Source organism: Camellia sinensis, chromosome 8 (genome assembly GCF_055761805.1).
Source record: "Camellia sinensis isolate YWXY chromosome 8, ASM5576180v1, whole genome shotgun sequence".
NCBI classification, from domain to species: Eukaryota; Viridiplantae; Streptophyta; class Magnoliopsida; order Ericales; family Theaceae; genus Camellia; species Camellia sinensis.
Genome location: NC_138968.1, coordinates 119456885 through 119476851, shown reverse-complemented (window position 1 = coordinate 119476851; position 19967 = coordinate 119456885). Strand labels below are relative to the sequence as shown.

Genomic DNA, 19967 nt, shown 5'->3' with positions numbered 1-19967 from the left:
GCCTATATTAAATAATTTGAATAAATAAGTGTACACAATAAATAAAATAAATAAAGAATAAATAAGTCAATTAAAGAAATGTAACTACTTTGCATCCTTTTTTTTTTTTGCATTAAATAAATAAAAAGCACCTAATAAATAAATAATTTTTTTTATTTATTGAAATGAAAGTACTTTGCTGCCTATATTAAATAATTTGAATAAATAAGTGTACACAATAAATAAAATAAATAAAGAATAAATAAGTCAATTAAAGAAATATAACTACTTTGCATCTTTTTTTTTTTTTTGTCGCAAAAATTAATTTCAACATAGTTCAAAAAACCCATCATTTTCAATGTTGTTTTAACCTTCCTGGGGACTACATTATCTACTTTTTAATTTTGTAGCAAATTAGTGTTTGCTTTTATAAGACCAATTTTCGTTTTGTCAATTATAAAATAGATTTATCAAATTCAATCCAAATACACTATACGAATGTTGCCCTCTTGTTTTTCCCAGCAAACTAATGTCTGCCCCACAACTCACCATCTGCATGTGACAAGGAGCAAATAAAATAAATAATAGCACAACAAACCAAAAAAAGCCTGCAAAGAGTTGCATGTACATTCCCTGGACAAAAGTTATGCATAGCATAACAAGCATGTGACACCAAAATAATGCCACCTTGCGGCGTGTATACTCGCATATCGGTTGCAAAGTCCTGCAGAATCATACATACACGTCCACACCAAAATAAAAGAAATGCGAACTGTCTCGAGACTTTACTATCCCAAAAAAATAAAAAAATAAAAAACAATACAAACACACATAATATACTACAATCTCATGATAACCAAATAGTAAAATGACAATCCAACCACAAAGGCCTAGCCCAAGTCAACAGCACCACCACTCCCGAACAGCCGTGTCCCCCCTTCACGATCCCTGCCAACATTGGCCGGCATGTAGGCACGCTTCTCTGTCAACCAGTTGACAATGTAATTCTAGGGGAGGGCCATGATGATGTCCCGATTATCGGGTGAATCCATTATGCTGCATGCGAATGAGAACAACTTACTGCCGGGCTCTAATCCAGGCGTGCTCATAAGCCGTGCAAGACAATCCCCCACTGTGTTGTCACCTTTACCCGTGACAACGTATTGCGTGATTTTCAGCTCCCTGCTTTGTTTGCTCACTACTTCCACAAGATTGTCCATGCTACTAACAACAGTACCAGGTGGTGCCCACTTGCGCCGTTTTGGATTGGCTGATCCATCCACAACTGACTGAGGGGAAGCATCCTCAAAGAGGCTACTATCAACCACGTTCTCCTCGACAGTGTCATGGCCCGGCTGTGGTGGTGTGCCTGCACTGAGAGGTTCCATCTCGCTATCCACGTCCATGGCATTGGTCGCAGCAGCATCATCATCATCGCGCACTTCTGTTGGAGTCCATGCATGTTTCCCAGTTGCTGCTGTGCCAGAGTACACCGGCTCCATGAGATCCACGTGCTCTAGAGGCTGACTCCTGAATTTAGCACATCGGTTGCTCATCTGTGAAGGACAAAACACATATGTCAGTACAGTTTGAAATGTAATTACAAAACAATAAATGTAACTCTTGAATTAAGTGTACACATCGCACGTTGTGGGTTGCCCAACATATGTTAAAGTAGTATGTTCAACAAGTGCTTTGATTTGTTGAAAATAGTTATGTGAACAAAATATGGCAACTAAAATCAGCGATACTAGTACAACAGTGCTGGGGAACATAAAAGTTTTTTGAAAACATACCACTTGCATTTTCGCCCACCAATGGTCAGGTGTAGTGAACAAGTACCCAAGCCTTGTCAAGCAGTGGCTGGCATTCTCCAACTTCTTCCAGGCGACCCAATCTTTCGTCAAGTTGTCAAACTTGTTTTTCATTTGTTTGGTTGAATGTAGTAGGTTGATTTTCTCTAGAAATTTGTTTGCGACGTTCTTATACCCTGCCATAGACAATCCGCACAGTTGTCGATTACCACCTTCCATTTTAGTAATGATGAGTTGAAGAAACAACTTTGTATTGTCGCTGTCGAATTGGCATTTGTGGACTGGATGGGGTTGGGTTGCTGTGACAGCGTTACCTCGATACTTTGAAAGGGTGCGGGGTGATGATCGGTTTGTTGCCATGAGTAATGCTGTCTTGCTTGTAACATTTACAATACAATATCAGAAAGAAATGAAGTACAGTACATATTATTTGCATGGCAAAAAGTGAAATAAAAGTGTAAACACAATTACTGCAGTAATAACAACAAACAATACAACACTTTCCGAAAGACAAAGTCTGTTTGTACTACACGTTGGGGAGATCCTATGTAACAGGACCAAAACATCTAACTGACAGCAAAGTACATATGTCATACAAAAAGTAACAACCATGTGAATATCCATGACAATACATCACATCCGAAACAACAACACCAAAACAACGACGCACAAAAAACCGACGACGGTCCTAAGAATACGTAGGCTCTGATCTATGCGCGCAACGTTCGCTCGTAACCCCTGATCGACATCATTATGTGGCTGGTCAGTACGCAAATTGGTGCTGCGAAACTCGTCACACCTACCAACCCACGATGCACATCTCTGCTAGACAAAATTGCAGTAGATAGTTAGCATGCATACTATACGACACAACCAGAAATGAACGACGACATGACTAAGTGCATAAGAGAGTGGCAACACAGACACACCGTAGTTCTAGGGAAAACATAGAATGCACGACCAGGGTTTTTGGCGGATCTTGATATCTATACAACGCAATGTCCAAACCCACAATCACACATCCTCGGTGACCATGATGAAGTGGCACTTGACGTGGAGGACGCCATCTGTATACTCCTTTGATTTTTTTTGTTTATGTTATAAATTGAACTAATATAATCTACTGTGCGGAATGAAAGACAGTAACTGAAACAAGTTCATTTTGAATTTAGGTTAATACTTGAAAATGCTAGTTTAGTGGTGTGTCGGGACTCTAGCCATTTTGTTGTCTAAATTTTTCCAAGTACTATCATTGTCTTGTGTTGTCCAGTATTGGTAAACTATTTCAGGAATATATGGGATTTATGTTGTACGAATTTCTGCCATGAGAATAGCAAGTGGTTCTCACATCGACACCAAAATGGTCATAGTATTATTTTGTTCACACAAAACATTGATATGGAGGTGTTTCAAGTGAGATTAACAAAAACAAATATTTTTTAAAAAAAAGAAAATATAATGTCTTATTTTAATATTTACTGTGCCATCTTATATATATATATATATATATATAAACTTTGAGCCACTATTGAAGGACTCATGATAGGATGAATCAATTGTAGAGAGAAAAGAGAGAACCATGGGCTTCCCTTAACAGTAAAAAACTTCTCTGCATTTGACAATGCATATGGGTTAGACCGTTAATTATTAATGACCTACACATCTTGACTACTACCTTCTGTGGTCTCAATATCAACAACCATCCAAAATTCCATGTGAAACTAGGCACACAAATGGTAATTGACACTGCACAATTGCCTAATGCATTTCCTTCACAAGCCATATAGACAAAAAAGAATGCAATATTGTCTATGGCAATAATGTATTGTTGCAATATTGTCTATGGCAATAATGTATTGTTTATGAACACAAGCAAAATCAATTGAAATCCTATGTTTTACTCTCTTGTAAAAATCTAACATAATTGCAACCAGCATCAAACAAAACCCCCAACCACTTTTAAACAAGTTTACACATCATTTGATTCATTTTGCATTAACCACTGATACTAATTATAGTTGAACTTATTAATATTTGATTCAAAACTCAGATGAATTGAGTTTGACACTCATTGATATGATATTTATCTTTTAAAGTTTGTATAAATGTGGTTTGCAAATGATTGTAGGTTTTCAGAGCCTGCTTGGGTGGGCATAAAGAATCTAGTTTGGTCTTAGGATTGTTTATAATTAAAAAAAAAAAAATTAATTATATTTTGATCTCTGCATACAATATGTAATATATGTCATTTTGTTTCTAACCTTTCAATTATATCAATTTTATTCCCAAAATTAGAAGAAAAAAAAGGTATTTCCAAAATATTGAATGCATCATTGTCAATATTCATTATAAGAATCATGGATATTTATTTTGGTCCTAATATAATATTTTGATTGTGTCAATTTGTAAATGCTTTTTTTTTCTTCTTAATATGTAATTTTTTGTTCAAAAAACACCCCTAATTGCAACAATATACACTATTAGGCATATAATTAAGTTATTACATATTTAATACTTTGAGGATGAAACTAACACAATTAAAATGTTCGGAATCAAAAGTGTAATTAGCCTACGAAAATGCTTACTAATTTGTTTGTTTGCGAGACAACCCCAACCTAATGTATCTAATACTTGTGCATAATTGAGCAATGTTATTATTGTGACTTTCACCAAATTTGAGCAAGTTATGGCGTGCTTGGTTTAATAAGATCATAATCATAAGAAATATATATATACATATCAGATTCCACTAAACATGCAAGGCATCAGGGCAGAATGTGTTAAAAGAACACAAGTGACCCCATATCTAATTGTTGTATGAACCATGTGAATGCTAACAATCGCTGAAATTAATTAATTAATTACATCCCTCAGCCCAATTTTTAACCTATACAAACAATTTCATGATCAAAAGCTCTTCCCAATAGCATCATAAAACTGATTTCAAGCAACAGAGTATGGTGTCCAATCCATGAAAGAGTGCAAGTTTCATACAATAGCTCCACTTCACCGTATATAGTACACATATATATATATATATACTAAACTTCACTTAATGGGATTCATTAGAATTTTTGGAAAAAATTGATCTAATTTGCCGCTGTTCTAAGTACATAGAACACCTTGGTGTTTCAAATCGGAAAAACATTTATTTTTGGACATCCGAAATCACAAGTTCAAACCAATATGGAGCAACCAATATGGACCAACCATGGAAATAATTAGAATTCTTAGATCATTTTGTCATTGATCTAATCTGCAGGTGTTTTAAGTACAGAACACCTTAGTGTTTCAGATCGGATATACAAAAACCCCTTTTTTTACATTCAAAATTAGAAGTGCAAACCAATATAGACCAACCATTATGAATGTCATCCGAAATCACAAGTGCAGGTCGTCGACAAGATCAAGAACAATTGTTGCCATGGTTTTGGGTCCGTCACTACTTGCGAGAAGATAGTAAATGGAAGACGGTTTTCGACGTACCTGATGGTGCAAATCCGGCGAAGGCGAGGATGTGGACGACAAATCCGGCGGCAACTTTGGCGGGGGACGGCAAGGTCGTTGGTTGTTCGACGGAGTTATACGGCGCTGCTTGAACGAGGATTTCACTAAAGGAACCAGACTCTGAACGAGGCAAATGTGGCCTCGTTTTGCCCTAGGCCCCAATTTATGAGATGAGGGTAGTTTGGGAAATGGCCGAGTTGCGTTTCTAGCTCTTCCCAAATGGTGGATTCAACTTTTTTCAACACTCTAGCGTTTGTGCCCTTGGCTGAGAACGCTGCGTTTTTTCAAGGTTCCCAAAACAGCACATAGACCCACTACTCTTGCCACATCATTGTGGATGCATTATGTAGGTCTCTAGCATTGTTGCATAATCGTAGTACAAGTTTCTATTTTAGTAAGGTTTAAGCAATTAAAATTAACACAAATAGTAGATAAAATTAAAATAAAATGAATATACATTTTAATAGAAAAATGATAAATCAACTTAGAAATTATCAGTGAAAAAAGATTTAGAGTTTTGTGAATTAAAATCTCGACAAAATTAATATAATTATATCAGAAATATAGAACTAATTATATTTTCTCTAAATACCTGGATAGACGAGTGTAATTTACTTTTTAATAAGGTTACAACACTTTAATCAAAAGTACAAAATGAATTGTTTATAATTAAATCTCTAATTGGTTTTCCAAGGAAAAAAAAAAAAACTGATTTTTTTTTTAAAAAAAAGGAATTATTTTATCGGCAATGATTGGTGGCCACAAATTTTGTGGCTCAAATGGCCAAAAAAATGCCAAAATGACGTTGTTTTAGGTACAAAACAATTCCGAAAATGTCAAAACGACGTCGTTTTGACATTTTCGGGCCATTTGAGCCACAGAATTTATGGCCACCAAACATTTTCCTTATTTTATTTTCATCTTAAAAAAAAAAGAAAAAAAAATCATATGAAAATTCTTGATATATTTTTTTTGTCACCAATCTTGTTGTTAAGTTTTTATAATTTAAAAATAAAATAAAAACATGTTTTAGAAACAAAAACTAATATTGGGCACCCTTTTCTTAACCCTTTTTGAATTTAAAATCAAACTACATTGATGTGAATTTTTCGTAATTAATAATAATGGAATAGATATATCTATTTCATGGATTGAAACGGAGATCTAAATATATTGCAACTGTCGAAGGGAAACGATTGCTACAATTTCATTCAATATAAGAGGTACATTGCTTTGAAAATGATCGTTTAGAGGGCAAATTACTCATTTGGAGGCAAGGAATCAAAAATCTAATCAAAATTTTGTTATTGTTTGGACTAAGCTGAACAATTTAACAGTAAGTTTTAATATTGTTTGGACCAAGTTGAACAAATCGAAATGTCACACCATTCTTATACGACAGAAAATATGTTCATCTTGTACTATGTTTCAACAAATGAACACTCAATCTCCCAAACTCCTGCAAGACAACACACTGAAGTTTTGAAAGCTGAGGGCATTCCAATGCTTGAAGCAGGCAAACACAGAAAATATGTACACATTGATCAAATCCAAGAGCTTAACATTTCGTAATCCGATGATCAGATCATCGTATTTTGATTCATTTGTTGGAGGGATGAAAGCCCAATCCGTCGAGATGAGTACCATCCCAGCCAAAGATCCATTGCTGCATGCTGATGTAGACATCCTATTTTAGCTAGCTACAATATTTAGGCATTGAAAAATTTTCAAAGTAACTAAAGATGCTAAGTATGCAAAACTACCTGTTTGAATCTTATGCATAAGTATATCTATAATCAGGAATTCTTATAAAACTTCCAATTTTTCATTCAAAATGCATTTTCTGAGAACTGCTAAAGAAGCAAAGAAACAAAAACAATGTCTAAACAGGTTATGACAATGGTGATCCAACTGGAGGTGCGCTTGGCCAGCCTTAACGCAAATTTGACTTGGACCACAATTTCTTTGATGCCTGTGAACGTGTCTTCTGTTTGAATGATCCTTCATCTTACTTTGATGCTTCAGATGATGAGTCACCCCGACAACCCAAAAAGAAAAAAACTCTAAACAGCAACAAATGAAATCTATCTGAGAGCAGGATGAGGTATAAAATCACAGATTGAACCTGCAAGTGAAATTGCAATTTTAATTTGCATTTTCACTTTAAATGAAATCATATGCTGAAAATGCAATTTCATAGCATCTCATGGCGACAGTCTGTTCACGCCAAAGATGGCGTGTGGCCACCTCAACCTGAAAACACGACTTGAACTTGCAGTTTCAAAAACTACAACTGCAATTTGTCAAACTATTTCAAAACTGCAGAATTTTTCTAAATTGTTTTCAAAATACAATATTCAGCCACATCACTCATTGAAAAATACATGTCTAGACATTCTTGAAACTATTTACACACAAGCATTGTCTTCCTAACCAACTTAAGTAGTCTAGAATCCTGCCAAACTATAACCTTGTGTTTATATATATATATATATATATATAAACAAGCCGGTTTAATAAACAAGACAAAATTTTACCTTAATTATGACAACATAAAAAATTCCCTAGAGAACACATGCGGGTGCGCGCGCGCACACAAAAAAAAAAAAAAAACAAAACAAAACAGCAGTCACCTAAAATTTTGGATGGTGCTGCACATTTTTTCATTAAAAAGTCCAAGGGTTCTTAAAAGTTTCCTACTGTGCAATACAGGCACTTGTATAAATCTAACTTAAACACAAACAAATCCGACATGCATAGCAGGGTTTTGTAACACAGATTGCATTGCAGAATGTCCTAGCATCTTCCGAATTTGGCAAGTTGGTATTGTCCTTTGGCTTCACCACCAAACATACAATAACCCAATAAATGAGATGAATCGAAATTTCCTTCATTGAAATACCATGATGCCAAGAAACCAATCTTCTTGAGATAATATGTAACCGGTGAAGAATCTCCCTACTCTAGTCAATCATGGTGAGCAAATTAAGCTTCCAGAAGACCTTACGAAAGAAGATCCCAAATTTCTGCTTCAATCGGAAATCCAAAGACATAAGCGTTTGGTAATGTTTACATTTTTTTGTTTATGTTTATAAAAATTTTATAAACTGATGGTTTGAACAAGATGTTTGAAAAATTTTAAAAATGTAAACTAAAAAATATATTTGTTCAAACCTAAAATATTTATATTTATTTTTTATTATTTATGACAATGGAATCATACACATTATAATTGAAAAAAAATTAATTAACAAAATTTTTTGAAAAAAAAATAATAGAAAAAAAAAAATTGAAAAAAAAAAATTTGTTAGTCAAAATTTTAAATTCCTGTTTAAAAACTATTTTTTCCTCAAATTTATAAACTGAGACAACCATTTAAAAACAAAAAAAATTATCAAACAAAATTTTATGATAATTTTTAAAATTTTTGTAAATATAAACTGAAAACAAAATGATTTGAGTTTGAGTGTGAAAAATTTGATAGTTTTTTAACAATAGTATTTATGCTGCACTTTCCATGTTCAATCTTTTAATCCGGACCGCAGATTGGGAGCGGAGCGGAGCCATGTAGCCGGCCATATTTTGTGTATCCCAGAGTTGACCTGCATCAATTCTACACAACAATGGTAGTTCCATCAAGAACATAAATGACGACTTCAAAGAAAGTTTACCATACAGGGCGAATCAGGTACTGTGGACCTAAATCCCAAGTTCAGGAATGTTCACCTAAGAGAGCATCAATCTTTTTTTGTTTTTTTAATCGGCTAAGAGACCAATCTTAATGATAAGAAACTAATTGCTTGGTGAAGGACTATCAGACTAAGGCTCGTCTGTCAATCCATAAACTGGCCACTTTATCTCGTTTTCAATGCACTTTCCTCATTTCGAGGGCAGAAAAAAAACTAACTACAAAGCAAGAGCAAACTGATGCAGGATGTTTAATTTCAACACTAAAATCGGGTCAAATAAAGGGAGAAAATAGGCTAAATGATAGGGGAGGGGGGGGGGGGGGGGGGAGGGAGGGGGGGGGGGGAGGTGGGAGTTTGGGAACAGATTGTGGCTTGCGTCTCGTATTTTAAGGTAGAGTTTAGAGACCTTAAAATTGACTTTAGAGACATGACAAGTACGTTGGATTTCAGGCATAGAAATGTAGTAGAAAAAATAGTAGATAAAACAAAGAAAACTAAGCAATCACACCCAAGGGTTAGGGTTGCATCACACAAACCGAAAGAGAGATGTATCACACATCTTTACATATAGCAAAGCTTTCTTATTTCATTCATGTTCCCTCAATACATTCTATTTATAGGCATCTCAATACAATAGAAGACAAATACAAAATTCAAAGTAAAAGATAAACATTAATCGGATTTTCAAAATAAAGATATGCTTGGACTTTATTGCTGGCTAGTGGCTAAACTTCCAACACTAGATTGTGGCTTGGGTCTCGTATTTTAAGGTAGAGTTTAGAGACCTTAAAATTGACTTTAGAGACATGACAAGTACGTTGGATTTCAGGCATAGAAATGTAGTAGAAAAAATAGTAGATAAAACAAAGAAAACTAAGCAATCACACCCAAGGGTTAGGGTTGCATCACACAAACCGAAAGAGAGATGTATCACACATCTTTACATATAGCAAAGCTTTCTTATTTCATTCATGTTCCCTCAATACATTCTATTTATAGGCATCTCAATACAATAGAAGACAAATACAAAATTCAAAGTAAAAGATAAACATTAATCGGATTTTCAAAATAAAGATATGCTTGGACTTTATTGCTGGCTAGTGGCTAAACTTCCAACACTAACATGCTGAAAATTAGACTTTCTTGGTGGCTGGTTGCTAAATTTTCAACACTAACATGCTGAAAATTGGTTGTGTTTCAGACATCATTATTAGGCTAATTATAGGATAGAATCTTGCTAAATAATAATGTTAGCTTTTGAATTTGGTTTCCCTCTCCTTTTGTAATATTATATATATATATATATATATATATTCAAATTTTCTAGCCATATTTTTTGCATCATTCTCCCTTGGTTGGAAAAAATTCGTCTTCAAGTTTTAAAGTGTTGGGGTATTAGAATCCACAAGCTTTGAGATTGCATCCACGACTTTATTTTAAAACCCTTAAGTTGCCGCCATTTTTTCTTTGTTGGAGATAGGAACAAAAATGTAAAGAAATTGATTGTCCTTCATGATACTTAAATATGTCTGGAATGACAAATTCAATAGGAGTTGAAACGTTCTTGAACTGATCCAAATCTGGGGTTTCAAGATTTATTATGTGCATTATGTTCCCATTTGGCTCCACATGGCAGTATTCGTAATTCATATGTTCACCCAAATCATTAATTGTGGATCCCAAACTTTCATTCTCTTTTTCAACCAATGCTCCATCATGCAGTTCAACATTACCATCCCTTTGGAAAATTTCAAAACCTGTCGTACAGAATTTAGGTAGCAAATTGTTGACCTATAATGGCATATTAGGAACAATATCAGCAGTTGGTTGCTGTAATTCTTCAATCCCTACAGCTTGTGTGGCCTCCGAGCCTTCTATTTGGACAATAGACATACCTGTAGGCTTCGGGAACTACTCTCTTGACTCTAAATTAGACTGAAGCAGTAGCTTATTCTCATCTAAAAACAAATCTGGTTCTGGACCAGCAACTTGCTTCTCCGACTTTGCAATCATGGCTACTGCAATACATGAAATATTGGATTCATTGCTTTGTTCTTGAGCCTCATCAACAGCAATTACAGGAGATTGACAGATCTCTTCTAAATCATCAACAACTGTTGTTTCATTCTTCAAAATCTGGCCATCTTTCATCTCGTGCAGATTTTGATTGTTCTCATTGTCTTGCAACTTTAACCGTGTAGGGTAGGGTTATGATCCCTAACAACATCTGGCTTTGGCACATCTTCTTGTGAATTTTCAGCACCTTTTTGTGGCACTTGAACCCTTTGTTTTGGAGATTTTGTTCGCTGGTCTTGTTGGACAGCCTTTGCATTCTGCATACTTTGTACATTCCTCCATAATTTTTACGAAAGACTCAAATTGCATGGCAGTTTCAATAACATCTTCGAGATCTTTCAAATATACATGAGACATTTCTTTAATTCTAGATCTCAACCCACTTTTGAAACGAGCAATAGTCATCCGTTCACTTTCTACCACTCTAGATTTGATAAATAGTTCATTGTATTTTCTTGCATAATCGATCACACGCATAGCACCTTGCTCAAGTGCAATTGATCAAGAAAATCATTCTGTAGATTCGTCAGACGAATTCCTTCTCTAAGAAGCGTTTTACCCTCTTCCCAAGTCAATCTACTTGGACAGGATCTCCCACAATGTGAAAACATCATAGGATCTTCTGTCAAATAAAAATCTGAAACTTCTTTGTCATGGGGAATGACATATTGTGGCACATAAGATCTCCCACTCTGTAAGAACATAGTGGTGCAACCAACCAATAAAGGAGATTGTGGCTAGCGAGTTTTCATGGGTTGGCTACCTTTTATCGACGATGATTCATTCAAAACTTCAACACCAATCACTAATTGCATGAAGAAAGGCCAATTCACATGGACAAAGGCATCTTCCAAAGCCTTTGAGGAAATCAAGAATTGTATGGTTCAAGCTCCAGTATTGCACCTACCAGACTTTGCCGAAGTGTTTTAAGTAGCTTGTGAAGCCTCTCATGTTAGCGTAGTAGGTGTCCTTAGCCAAGAGGGCCATCCAGTGGCATTCTTTAGTGAAAAACTAAACAATGCCAAGCAAAAATACTCCACTGATGCAGAAAAGATGGCTAGAAAATATGAAGAAAAATATATATATATATATATATATATAATATTACAAAAGGCGAGGGAAACCAAATTGAAAAGCTAACATTATTATTTGGCAAAATTCTACCCTAGAATTAGCATAATAATGATGTCTGAAACACAGCCAATTTTCAGCATGTTAATGTTGAAAATTTAACTACCAACCACCAATAAAGTTCAATTTTCAACATGTTAATGTTGACAGTTTAGCCACCAACCACCAATAAAGTCCAAGCATATCTTTATTTTGAAAATCTCACTAATGTATATCTTTTACTTTGAATGTCTTTTATTGTATTGAAATGCCTATAAATATGGAAGCTCACAATGTGAGTGCTTGGAAAGTTGTTATTTTAGTAAGCTATTTTAGTTTTTGGCTATTTTAGTAGACTAAAATTTTTGTATTTGGGAACATGATTAGATTTTTTGTAATTAGATGTGATGTTTGTAAGAGAAAAAGTGAAATGATTATGGGTTTGATGTGACATTTTATCTTATTAGCTATTTTAGCCTATTTGTCTTTTTGTGGATTTTAGCCTAAAAAAAGCTAAAATTTTTCTTGCCAAACACCCCTAATGTATTGAGGGAACATGAATGAAATAAGAAAGCTTTGCAATATGTAAAGATGTGTGATACATCTCTCTTTGGGTTTGTGAAATGCAATAGGCGTGATTGCCTAGTTTTCTTTGTTTATGTACCGCTTTTTCTATTACATCTTTGCCTAAAATCCAGCTTACTTATCCTGTCTCTAAACTAAAATTTAAGCTCTCCAAACTCTACCTTAAAATACTAGACCCTAGCCACAATCTGTCCCCAAACCCCCCATAACATTTAGCCCATTTTCTCTCTTTATTTGACCCAATTTTGGTACTGAAATTAAAGATCTTGCATCAATTTGGTATCAGAGCAGGTTCAGCACCATGTCTACTCATATAGGAAGAACTTTCTGCGTGAGACTCACCAACAATCAAAGAGATGATCTACTTCTTTAGATTTGAGAGCAGATGCAAAACCGTCAGTCTCGTGTGGGTGACCTTGAAACAAGGTTTGCTCATACTGTAGCTAACCAAGTTGCCAACAATGGAGGAGAACCATCCAGAGGCATTGTTAATGACGAAGAAGGTAGAGAACAAGAGAGGCAGCAAGTGAAACAAACAACTGCCCAACCTTATTCCAAGAAGGTAAACGACTTTAGGCATGGCCAACTCCCATAGTGTGACGGGTGGTGTGTACAAGGCCCAAGAACAAATTCACCGTCGTATGGCTGACCGGCGATTACCAGCGATTTTGGCTTCATGCAGGGGAGTTGTTGCCTACAATCCAAACTGAGAACAGGTTTTTGGAGTTAGCTCACCCTTGCTGGATTGTGACCCTTTGTTCCGGCCATTGACGTGTGTCGCCCAGGGCATAAGAGGCATGATGACTTGACGTAATCCTCACCTTCCTCCGACTTATCACCGATAGTCTGTTCAGGGTTCCAAACTCAACAATGGCAACTAAACACGAGCATTGCACTCGTTGCGAGACTTAACCCAACACCTTACGACACGAGCTGACGACAACCACGCACCACCAGTGTCTGTGTTCTCGAAGGCACCCCTCTTTTTCAAGAGGATTCGCGGCATGTCAAAGCCCTGGTAAGGTTCTTCACTTTGCATCGAATTAAACCACATGCTCCACCGCTTGTGCAGGCCCCCATCAATTCCTTTGAGTTTCATTCTTGCGAACGTACTCCCCAGGCGGGATACTTAATGCGTTAGCTACAGCACTACACGGATCGATACGTACAGCGCCTAGTATCTATCGTTTACGGCTAGGACTACTGGGGTATCTAATCCCATTCGCTTTCCTAGCTTTTGTCTCTTAGTATCAGTGTCGGCCCAGCAGAGTGCTTTCACCGTTGGTGTTCTTTCCAATCTCTACGCATTTCACCGCTTCACTGGAAATTCCCTTTGCCCCTACTGTACTCCAGCTTGGTAGTTTCCACTGCCTGTCCAAGGTTGAGTCCTAGGATTTGATAGCAGACTTGAAAAGCCACCGACAAATGCTTTACGTCCAATCATTCCGGATAACACTTGCATCCTTTGTATTACCGCGACTACTGGCACAGAGTTAGCCGATGCTAATTCCCCAAATACTGTCATTGCTTCTTCTTTGAGAAAAGAAGTTTATGACCTGTGGACCTTTTACCTCCACACAACATTACTCCGTTAGGCTTTCGCCCATTGCCAAAAATTCCCCACTGCTGCCGGTCGTAGGAGTTTGGGTCATGTCTCAGTTCCAGTGTGGCTGATCATCCTCTCAGATCAACTACTAATTATCACCTTGGTAAGCCATTGCCTCACCAACTAGCTAATCAGACGCAAGCCCCTCCTCGAGCAGATCCCTTCTTTTGCTCCACAGCCTACGGGGTATTAGCAGCCGTCTCTAACTGTTGTTCCCCTCTCAAGGGCAGGTTCTTATGCATTACTCACCCGTCCACCACTGGAAACACCACTTCCCGTCCGACTTGCATGTGTTAAGCATGCCGCCAACATTCATCCTAAGCCAGGATCGAACTCCCCATGAGATTCCCTGTCCCCTCACGTCAATCCTACGACCAATGCCACAATTTCTTTTTGTTGACTGGAATAGGAACTTGCTCGAAAGGTACTATCAGCACCAAAATCAGGTCAAATAAAGAGAAAAAATGGGCTAAATAATATGGGGGGTTTGGGGGGACAGATTGTGGCTAGGGTCTGGTATTCTAAGATAGAGTTTGGAGAGCTTAAATTTGAATTTAGAGACAGGACAAGTAAGCTGGAGTTTAGACAGAGAAATGTAGTAGAAAAAATGGTAGATAAAACAAAGAAAACTAGGCAATCACACCTAGGTTCTAGGGCAATCACGCCCAAGGGTTAGGGTTGCATCACACAAACCCAAAGAGTATCACACATCTTTACATATAGCAAAACTTTCTTATTTCATTCATGTTCCCTCAATACATTGTGAGCTTACATATTTATAGGTATTTCAATACAATAGAAGACAAATACAAAATCCAAAGTAAAAGATATACATTAATGAGATTTTCAAAGTAAAGATATGCTCGGACTTTATTGCTGGATGGTGGCTAAATTTTCAACATTAACATGCTGAAAATTGGACTTCATTGGTGGCTGGTGGCTAAATTTTCAACACTAACATGTTGAAAATTGATTGTGTTTCAGACATCATTATTAGGCTAATTCTAGGGTAGAATTTTGTCAAATAATAATTTTAGCTTTTGAATTTAGTATTCCTCTCCTTTGTAATATTATATATATATATATATATATATATATATTCATTCATATTTTCTAGCCACCTTTTCTGCATCACAAACCAAGAGATGACTTAGCTGAATTATGTCTGTTGTCCGATATAAAACTTCTTTCAACCCTTGGTCAGCACTAACCATACAAGATTAACGAAAGATACTGTGCAGAAACATTTGATTAATGATTACACTATGTATGGTAACTTAGGAGAGAAGAAAATAAATGACTATGTAAGTTAAGACAGAAAAGAAAAGATTGTGATTTCTCTCGCTCTTGTTTGGATAAAATAGGAGAGAAGAAAAGAAATGATATCGATTTATCTACTATCTTGTTTGGTTAAGCTATATAAAAGAAAAAGAAAAAGAAAACGAAACGAAATGATATCATGTTATATTACCAAATTAGCCTTTTATAAGAGTTAACTTTTTGTTTCTCCCATATCTAAAAGGGTAATTTTGGTATTATAACAAAATAACATTTAGTTGGTTTCTTCTTCCTCCCAATCTTTCCACTTCTGGAGATATTCAAAATAGGAGTTTTGAGAGATATGAGTTTCTCTCCATTTCTTTCTATTTCACTCAATTTCTCTCCTCTTCACTTATCCACATGAGTGATATGGACCAAAAGAAATGCATTTATTTTCTTTTCTCCCCAAAACACCCAGTCCAAACAGGCTGGCAAACTAATTTACTCAAGTAGCTCTTACTTGTAGCTCTTACTTTCCAGGTGGATCCTATAGGTCACCAACTATAAGGTAACCAAAAATAACAAACCAAACTACTCAAGTGGATACTACCAATCGCAAAGACAATCCAACCCATAATATTACAATGTCATTTCCCCTTAGAAAGTTTCATACCTATAACACAACTACCTCCCAAAATAAAGCAGCTTCCAGAATACCTCTTAAGATTTAATAAGCCCTTTCTTAGCTCATTAAAGAATAAAATAAGCCCCGACATGATGACAGGAATGGAGCACAATTTTCCATATTTAAACAGAATCAAGGTCTGAAAGCAGAATCTTCAACTGGAAGATAAAAATGAACACTAGAAACCAAGTTAATTTTTAAACGGAAAATCATTAAACAAAATCTGGATGATAAATATTTAGAGATTTCATCCTCATTTAATTTTAGCAAACTTAAACATGAAACGTTTTCGATTGCAATGCCCCCCAAAATCTCTGCTCACAAGTTGCAAAGGGAAGAATGACAAAAGATAACACATGACAACCAAAGCATGACTAAGTATACATAGCATGGAAAATCATAAGCTCGACAACAGAATACCTATTTTGCATGTTATGCTCTATGTGCTCAACAAAAACAACAAATCTTCAACTATGCTAGGTTCCTCTAGCCACAAACAAAATTTTTATACAGAAAATCAATCTAGAATGGTGTAAAAGTGAAAATTTATGCGCCGCAATGTTTGGTGTTTTGGATTGAAATGAACAGACCGCAAAAGGCCACATCAGAATTATGCAGAAAAATAATGTTTGTTAGCATTACACAGCAACAAGACAAAACTTCTCCTGTTTGTATAGCATTATTCTGCAACAAATGTAAAATCCATACAGAAACTAGCATATGTGCATATATAGGCATGTAACTATACACATATTGCTCTTGCAGCTAAACACACAATCATCAAAATAAAATCTAAACATATCAAGAGCAATAAATGGACCACCCAATACTGAATATTACTTCCATTTTAGTAAAAAGTATTTCTAAGCCATCCAGTAAACCTATCCAAAAAAGTAGCCTTTCCATGTAAAGATCACCCAAGATAAAATTGCAACACTAAACATTGAACAACAGAGTACCGTTTTTTGGGCTCAAAATATCACAAGCAGCGAGAAGAGAACGTAGATCAAGAAACACGCATAGGCAATCAATCCACGGTGCTCGTCTCCACAAGAAGCAAGCTCAACAAGAAGCCTCGTGCAAACCCGAGTCGACCAAATCACAAAAACCCCTGCTGTCACGAAAATCGCCACCCCACCTTGCGGAAGAAACAGCGAAATTGCCGATAAAATCACTATTGGCAACATACAGTACCCGATTAAACTCACGCACCGATACAAATCCAAATTCCCATTTCTTCCAGCCAACAAATTGAACACCACATAGAGAAACAGTGCAGTGACAGTGACCCAACCGAGTATAATTCCGAAATGCAGCTTCCCAGCCAGCAATTGGAACAACCCAAAAGCCAACAAGAACAGAAAGGGACCCGATAAATCGGCATTTTCGTGGAGATCAGCGTTTACTCTAAACGGGTTCACAATCGACACGGTTTTGCTCCAAATCTGACGAGTATTGATTCCCAGTTCTTCGAGTAGTGGCGGTTCGTCCTCGAACCCAGACCCGATTCCGATCGAGTTGGCGCCGAATTGGGGAGCTGAGAAGGAAGTCGATGGTACGGCGGAGCCGACGTCGAACGACATGAAGGGCATGCTAGGGTTTGCAGATCGCGGCGGCTGGAACGGCGCCGTTGGAAGCCGCCTTTGTTGGGCGGTGGTGCCGGGGTTTCCTCCGGAGGGGAAGACTACCGGCGGTACGTTGAATTCCTTCGACATTATCGAGGATCGGGTGAGATGAATTGGGGGTTCGAATCTCAAAACCCAGAATTAGGGTTTCGAGATCGGAATCGAGAGAGAGAGATTTTAGGGCAAAATCGGGGTGAGAAATGAATATATTCGTTGAATCTGGCAATGAAATGTGTGGAAGAAAGAGGGGCAATTAGGGTTCTGAGGTTTGAATCTGAAGAGAGAGTGAGAGAGAAGTTGAACTAGGGCTTGGCTTCTTCGATCTTCGAATATTATTTGAGAGTGGAGATTGGGAAGATCTATCCGTTTTTTATCTATCGGCCAGAGAAACGTACAACTCTTTAAAGCACAAATTAGTTGCACATTGCGATTGTCGTCACATTTTGGCTGTTAGCCCTTCCATCTATTTTTGGGTATTTCAAAGGAAAATTTTTGGGACCTCCAACAAAAAAAATTCGAATAGTTTTAGGACTGGTTTGATAATCCTTGAAAAAGTTAAAAATTTATAAAGTTATTTAAAAAGTTAAAAATTATTCATAAAAAAAAATATTAAAAAAATAATATACAAATATTATTACAAATAAAAAAAAAAACCTAAGATTAGACATTCCGTGACGATGGAGTCAGTGACCGGGAAAATAAAAAAATTATAGTAAAATATTTACTAAATTAGATGGTAAAGTTGGGTCTGTGCGGGCCATCATGAGTCTCGTTTTGATAATTTGAACCGTTCAATATGTAGAACTAGTCTAATACTATATGTCTGTAAAAAATCACGTCTATCGAATATCGCTAATTACATGATCAAATCAGTTTTGTGTAAAATGGATGGTGTTATAGTTAACAGTTAACAAAAAAAAAAAAAAACAAACACGATCAGATAGCTATCGATATCCAATCAACGTTAATTTTTATAAGCATATAGTACTCGATGAGTTTTAAACATTGAACGGTTTCGATTAGAAAAAGGGGACCCGTGGTGGCCCCTACAGGCCAAACAACACAATCCAATCAAAGCCCGAGAAGTAGACAATAATTATACAATTTTTTAATACACATTTTTTCATAAAAAGTTAAAAAGTTAACCCAAACATTCATATTTTTTTCCCTCAACTTTTTAGTCCAAAAAGACAAAAAATACACTTATTTAAAACACCCCAAACACCCACTTAATGTGTATGTGTGTGAATCCTATTTGATGTGATATTTTGATCTTGTATTTTTTTATTTTCTACATCACTAAAACTCAATTAGAGTTCTAATTTTAGAGGATGAATTACTATTATATTTAAAAACATTAATCATTTTTTAACAGTGAAAGCAAAAGGTGTTAACCATATTAAAATGAATTTAAATATAATAATTACATATTCCTTTACAAAGTTAGAATTTTTAAAAAGTGACTACAAAACGGAACGAAATTTGTACATTTTGTTTTTCGATAAATTGGAATTATATTAAAATTAAATTAAGGAGTATATAATTTTGGAATAATTGATCCCTCTTGCATCATCATATAATTGAACGGTAATACGATGGGAAAAATTGTGAACTTTTTTTTAACAAAATCTACTAGAATGTCAGCACATCCATTAACCTCTCGGTAAATATGTTTTTTGAGAAAACAGAACAGATAGTATAGACTCAGAAAGTATGCTTAATTGTATGCACCTTCAGCTAGTCCAACAAATAACTACAATCAAAAATCAAACTACTCATAGTAACTATTGTTGATTTCTCCCATAATGAGTTGCTTTGCAAATAGGGCATCAATTTCATCTTCAATATTAAGGCTTGGTTTGGGAAGTAGGTTGGCTTTTTGGCTTTTTGACTTTTTTGGCTATTTTAGCCTGGGCTAAAAAGCTTAATTTGGAAAGGACTTTTTGACTTTTTTGATTTTTTTTGTGAGAGAATAATGTAATGATTATAGGTTGGATGTGATGTTTTGTTTGTTATGGCTAAAATAGCCTA

The 19967-nt window shown here is 35.9% G+C and overlaps 2 protein-coding genes and 1 non-coding gene across 3 annotated transcripts; all 3 read right to left on the bottom strand.

Annotated features, from left to right (window-relative positions):
• Window positions 1–986: 986 nt before the first annotated feature.
• LOC145798007 (uncharacterized) lies at window positions 987–2012 on the bottom strand. Its single transcript, XM_082885447.1, has 2 exons — window positions 1776–2012; window positions 987–1535 (listed from the first exon to the last, which is right to left on the bottom strand). Exons 1-2 carry the CDS (start codon window positions 2010–2012, stop codon window positions 987–989), a joined length of 786 nt encoding a protein of 261 aa, XP_082741573.1.
• Window positions 2013–13264: 11252 nt separating this feature from the next.
• Window positions 13265–14705, bottom strand: LOC145798435 (18S ribosomal RNA). The gene has a single exon (XR_014339289.1). It is a non-coding gene; the product is annotated as an 18S ribosomal RNA (ribosomal RNA).
• A 2257-nt stretch (window positions 14706–16962) lies between these two features.
• LOC114319143 (uncharacterized) lies at window positions 16963–19079 on the bottom strand. Its single transcript, XM_028266136.2, has one exon. It carries the CDS (start codon window positions 18024–18026, stop codon window positions 17283–17285), a length of 744 nt encoding a protein of 247 aa, XP_028121937.1. The 5' UTR covers window positions 18027–19079; the 3' UTR covers window positions 16963–17282.
• Window positions 19080–19967: the final 888 nt, after the last annotated feature.

What these genes read in the sequence shown, in the direction of transcription:
- LOC145798007 (XM_082885447.1), bottom strand. Translation starts at nt 2,012, where the DNA reads ATGGAAGGTGGTAATCGACAACTGTGCGGATTGTCTATGGCAGGGTAT. An exon ending in GGTGGGCGAAAATGCAAGTG is followed by an intron (nt 1,536 to 1,775) that starts GTATGTTTTCAA and finishes TGTCCTTCACAG; the next exon opens with ATGAGCAACCGATGTGCTAA.
- LOC114319143 (XM_028266136.2), bottom strand. Translation starts at nt 18,026, where the DNA reads ATGTCGAAGGAATTCAACGTACCGCCGGTAGTCTTCCCCTCCGGAGGA.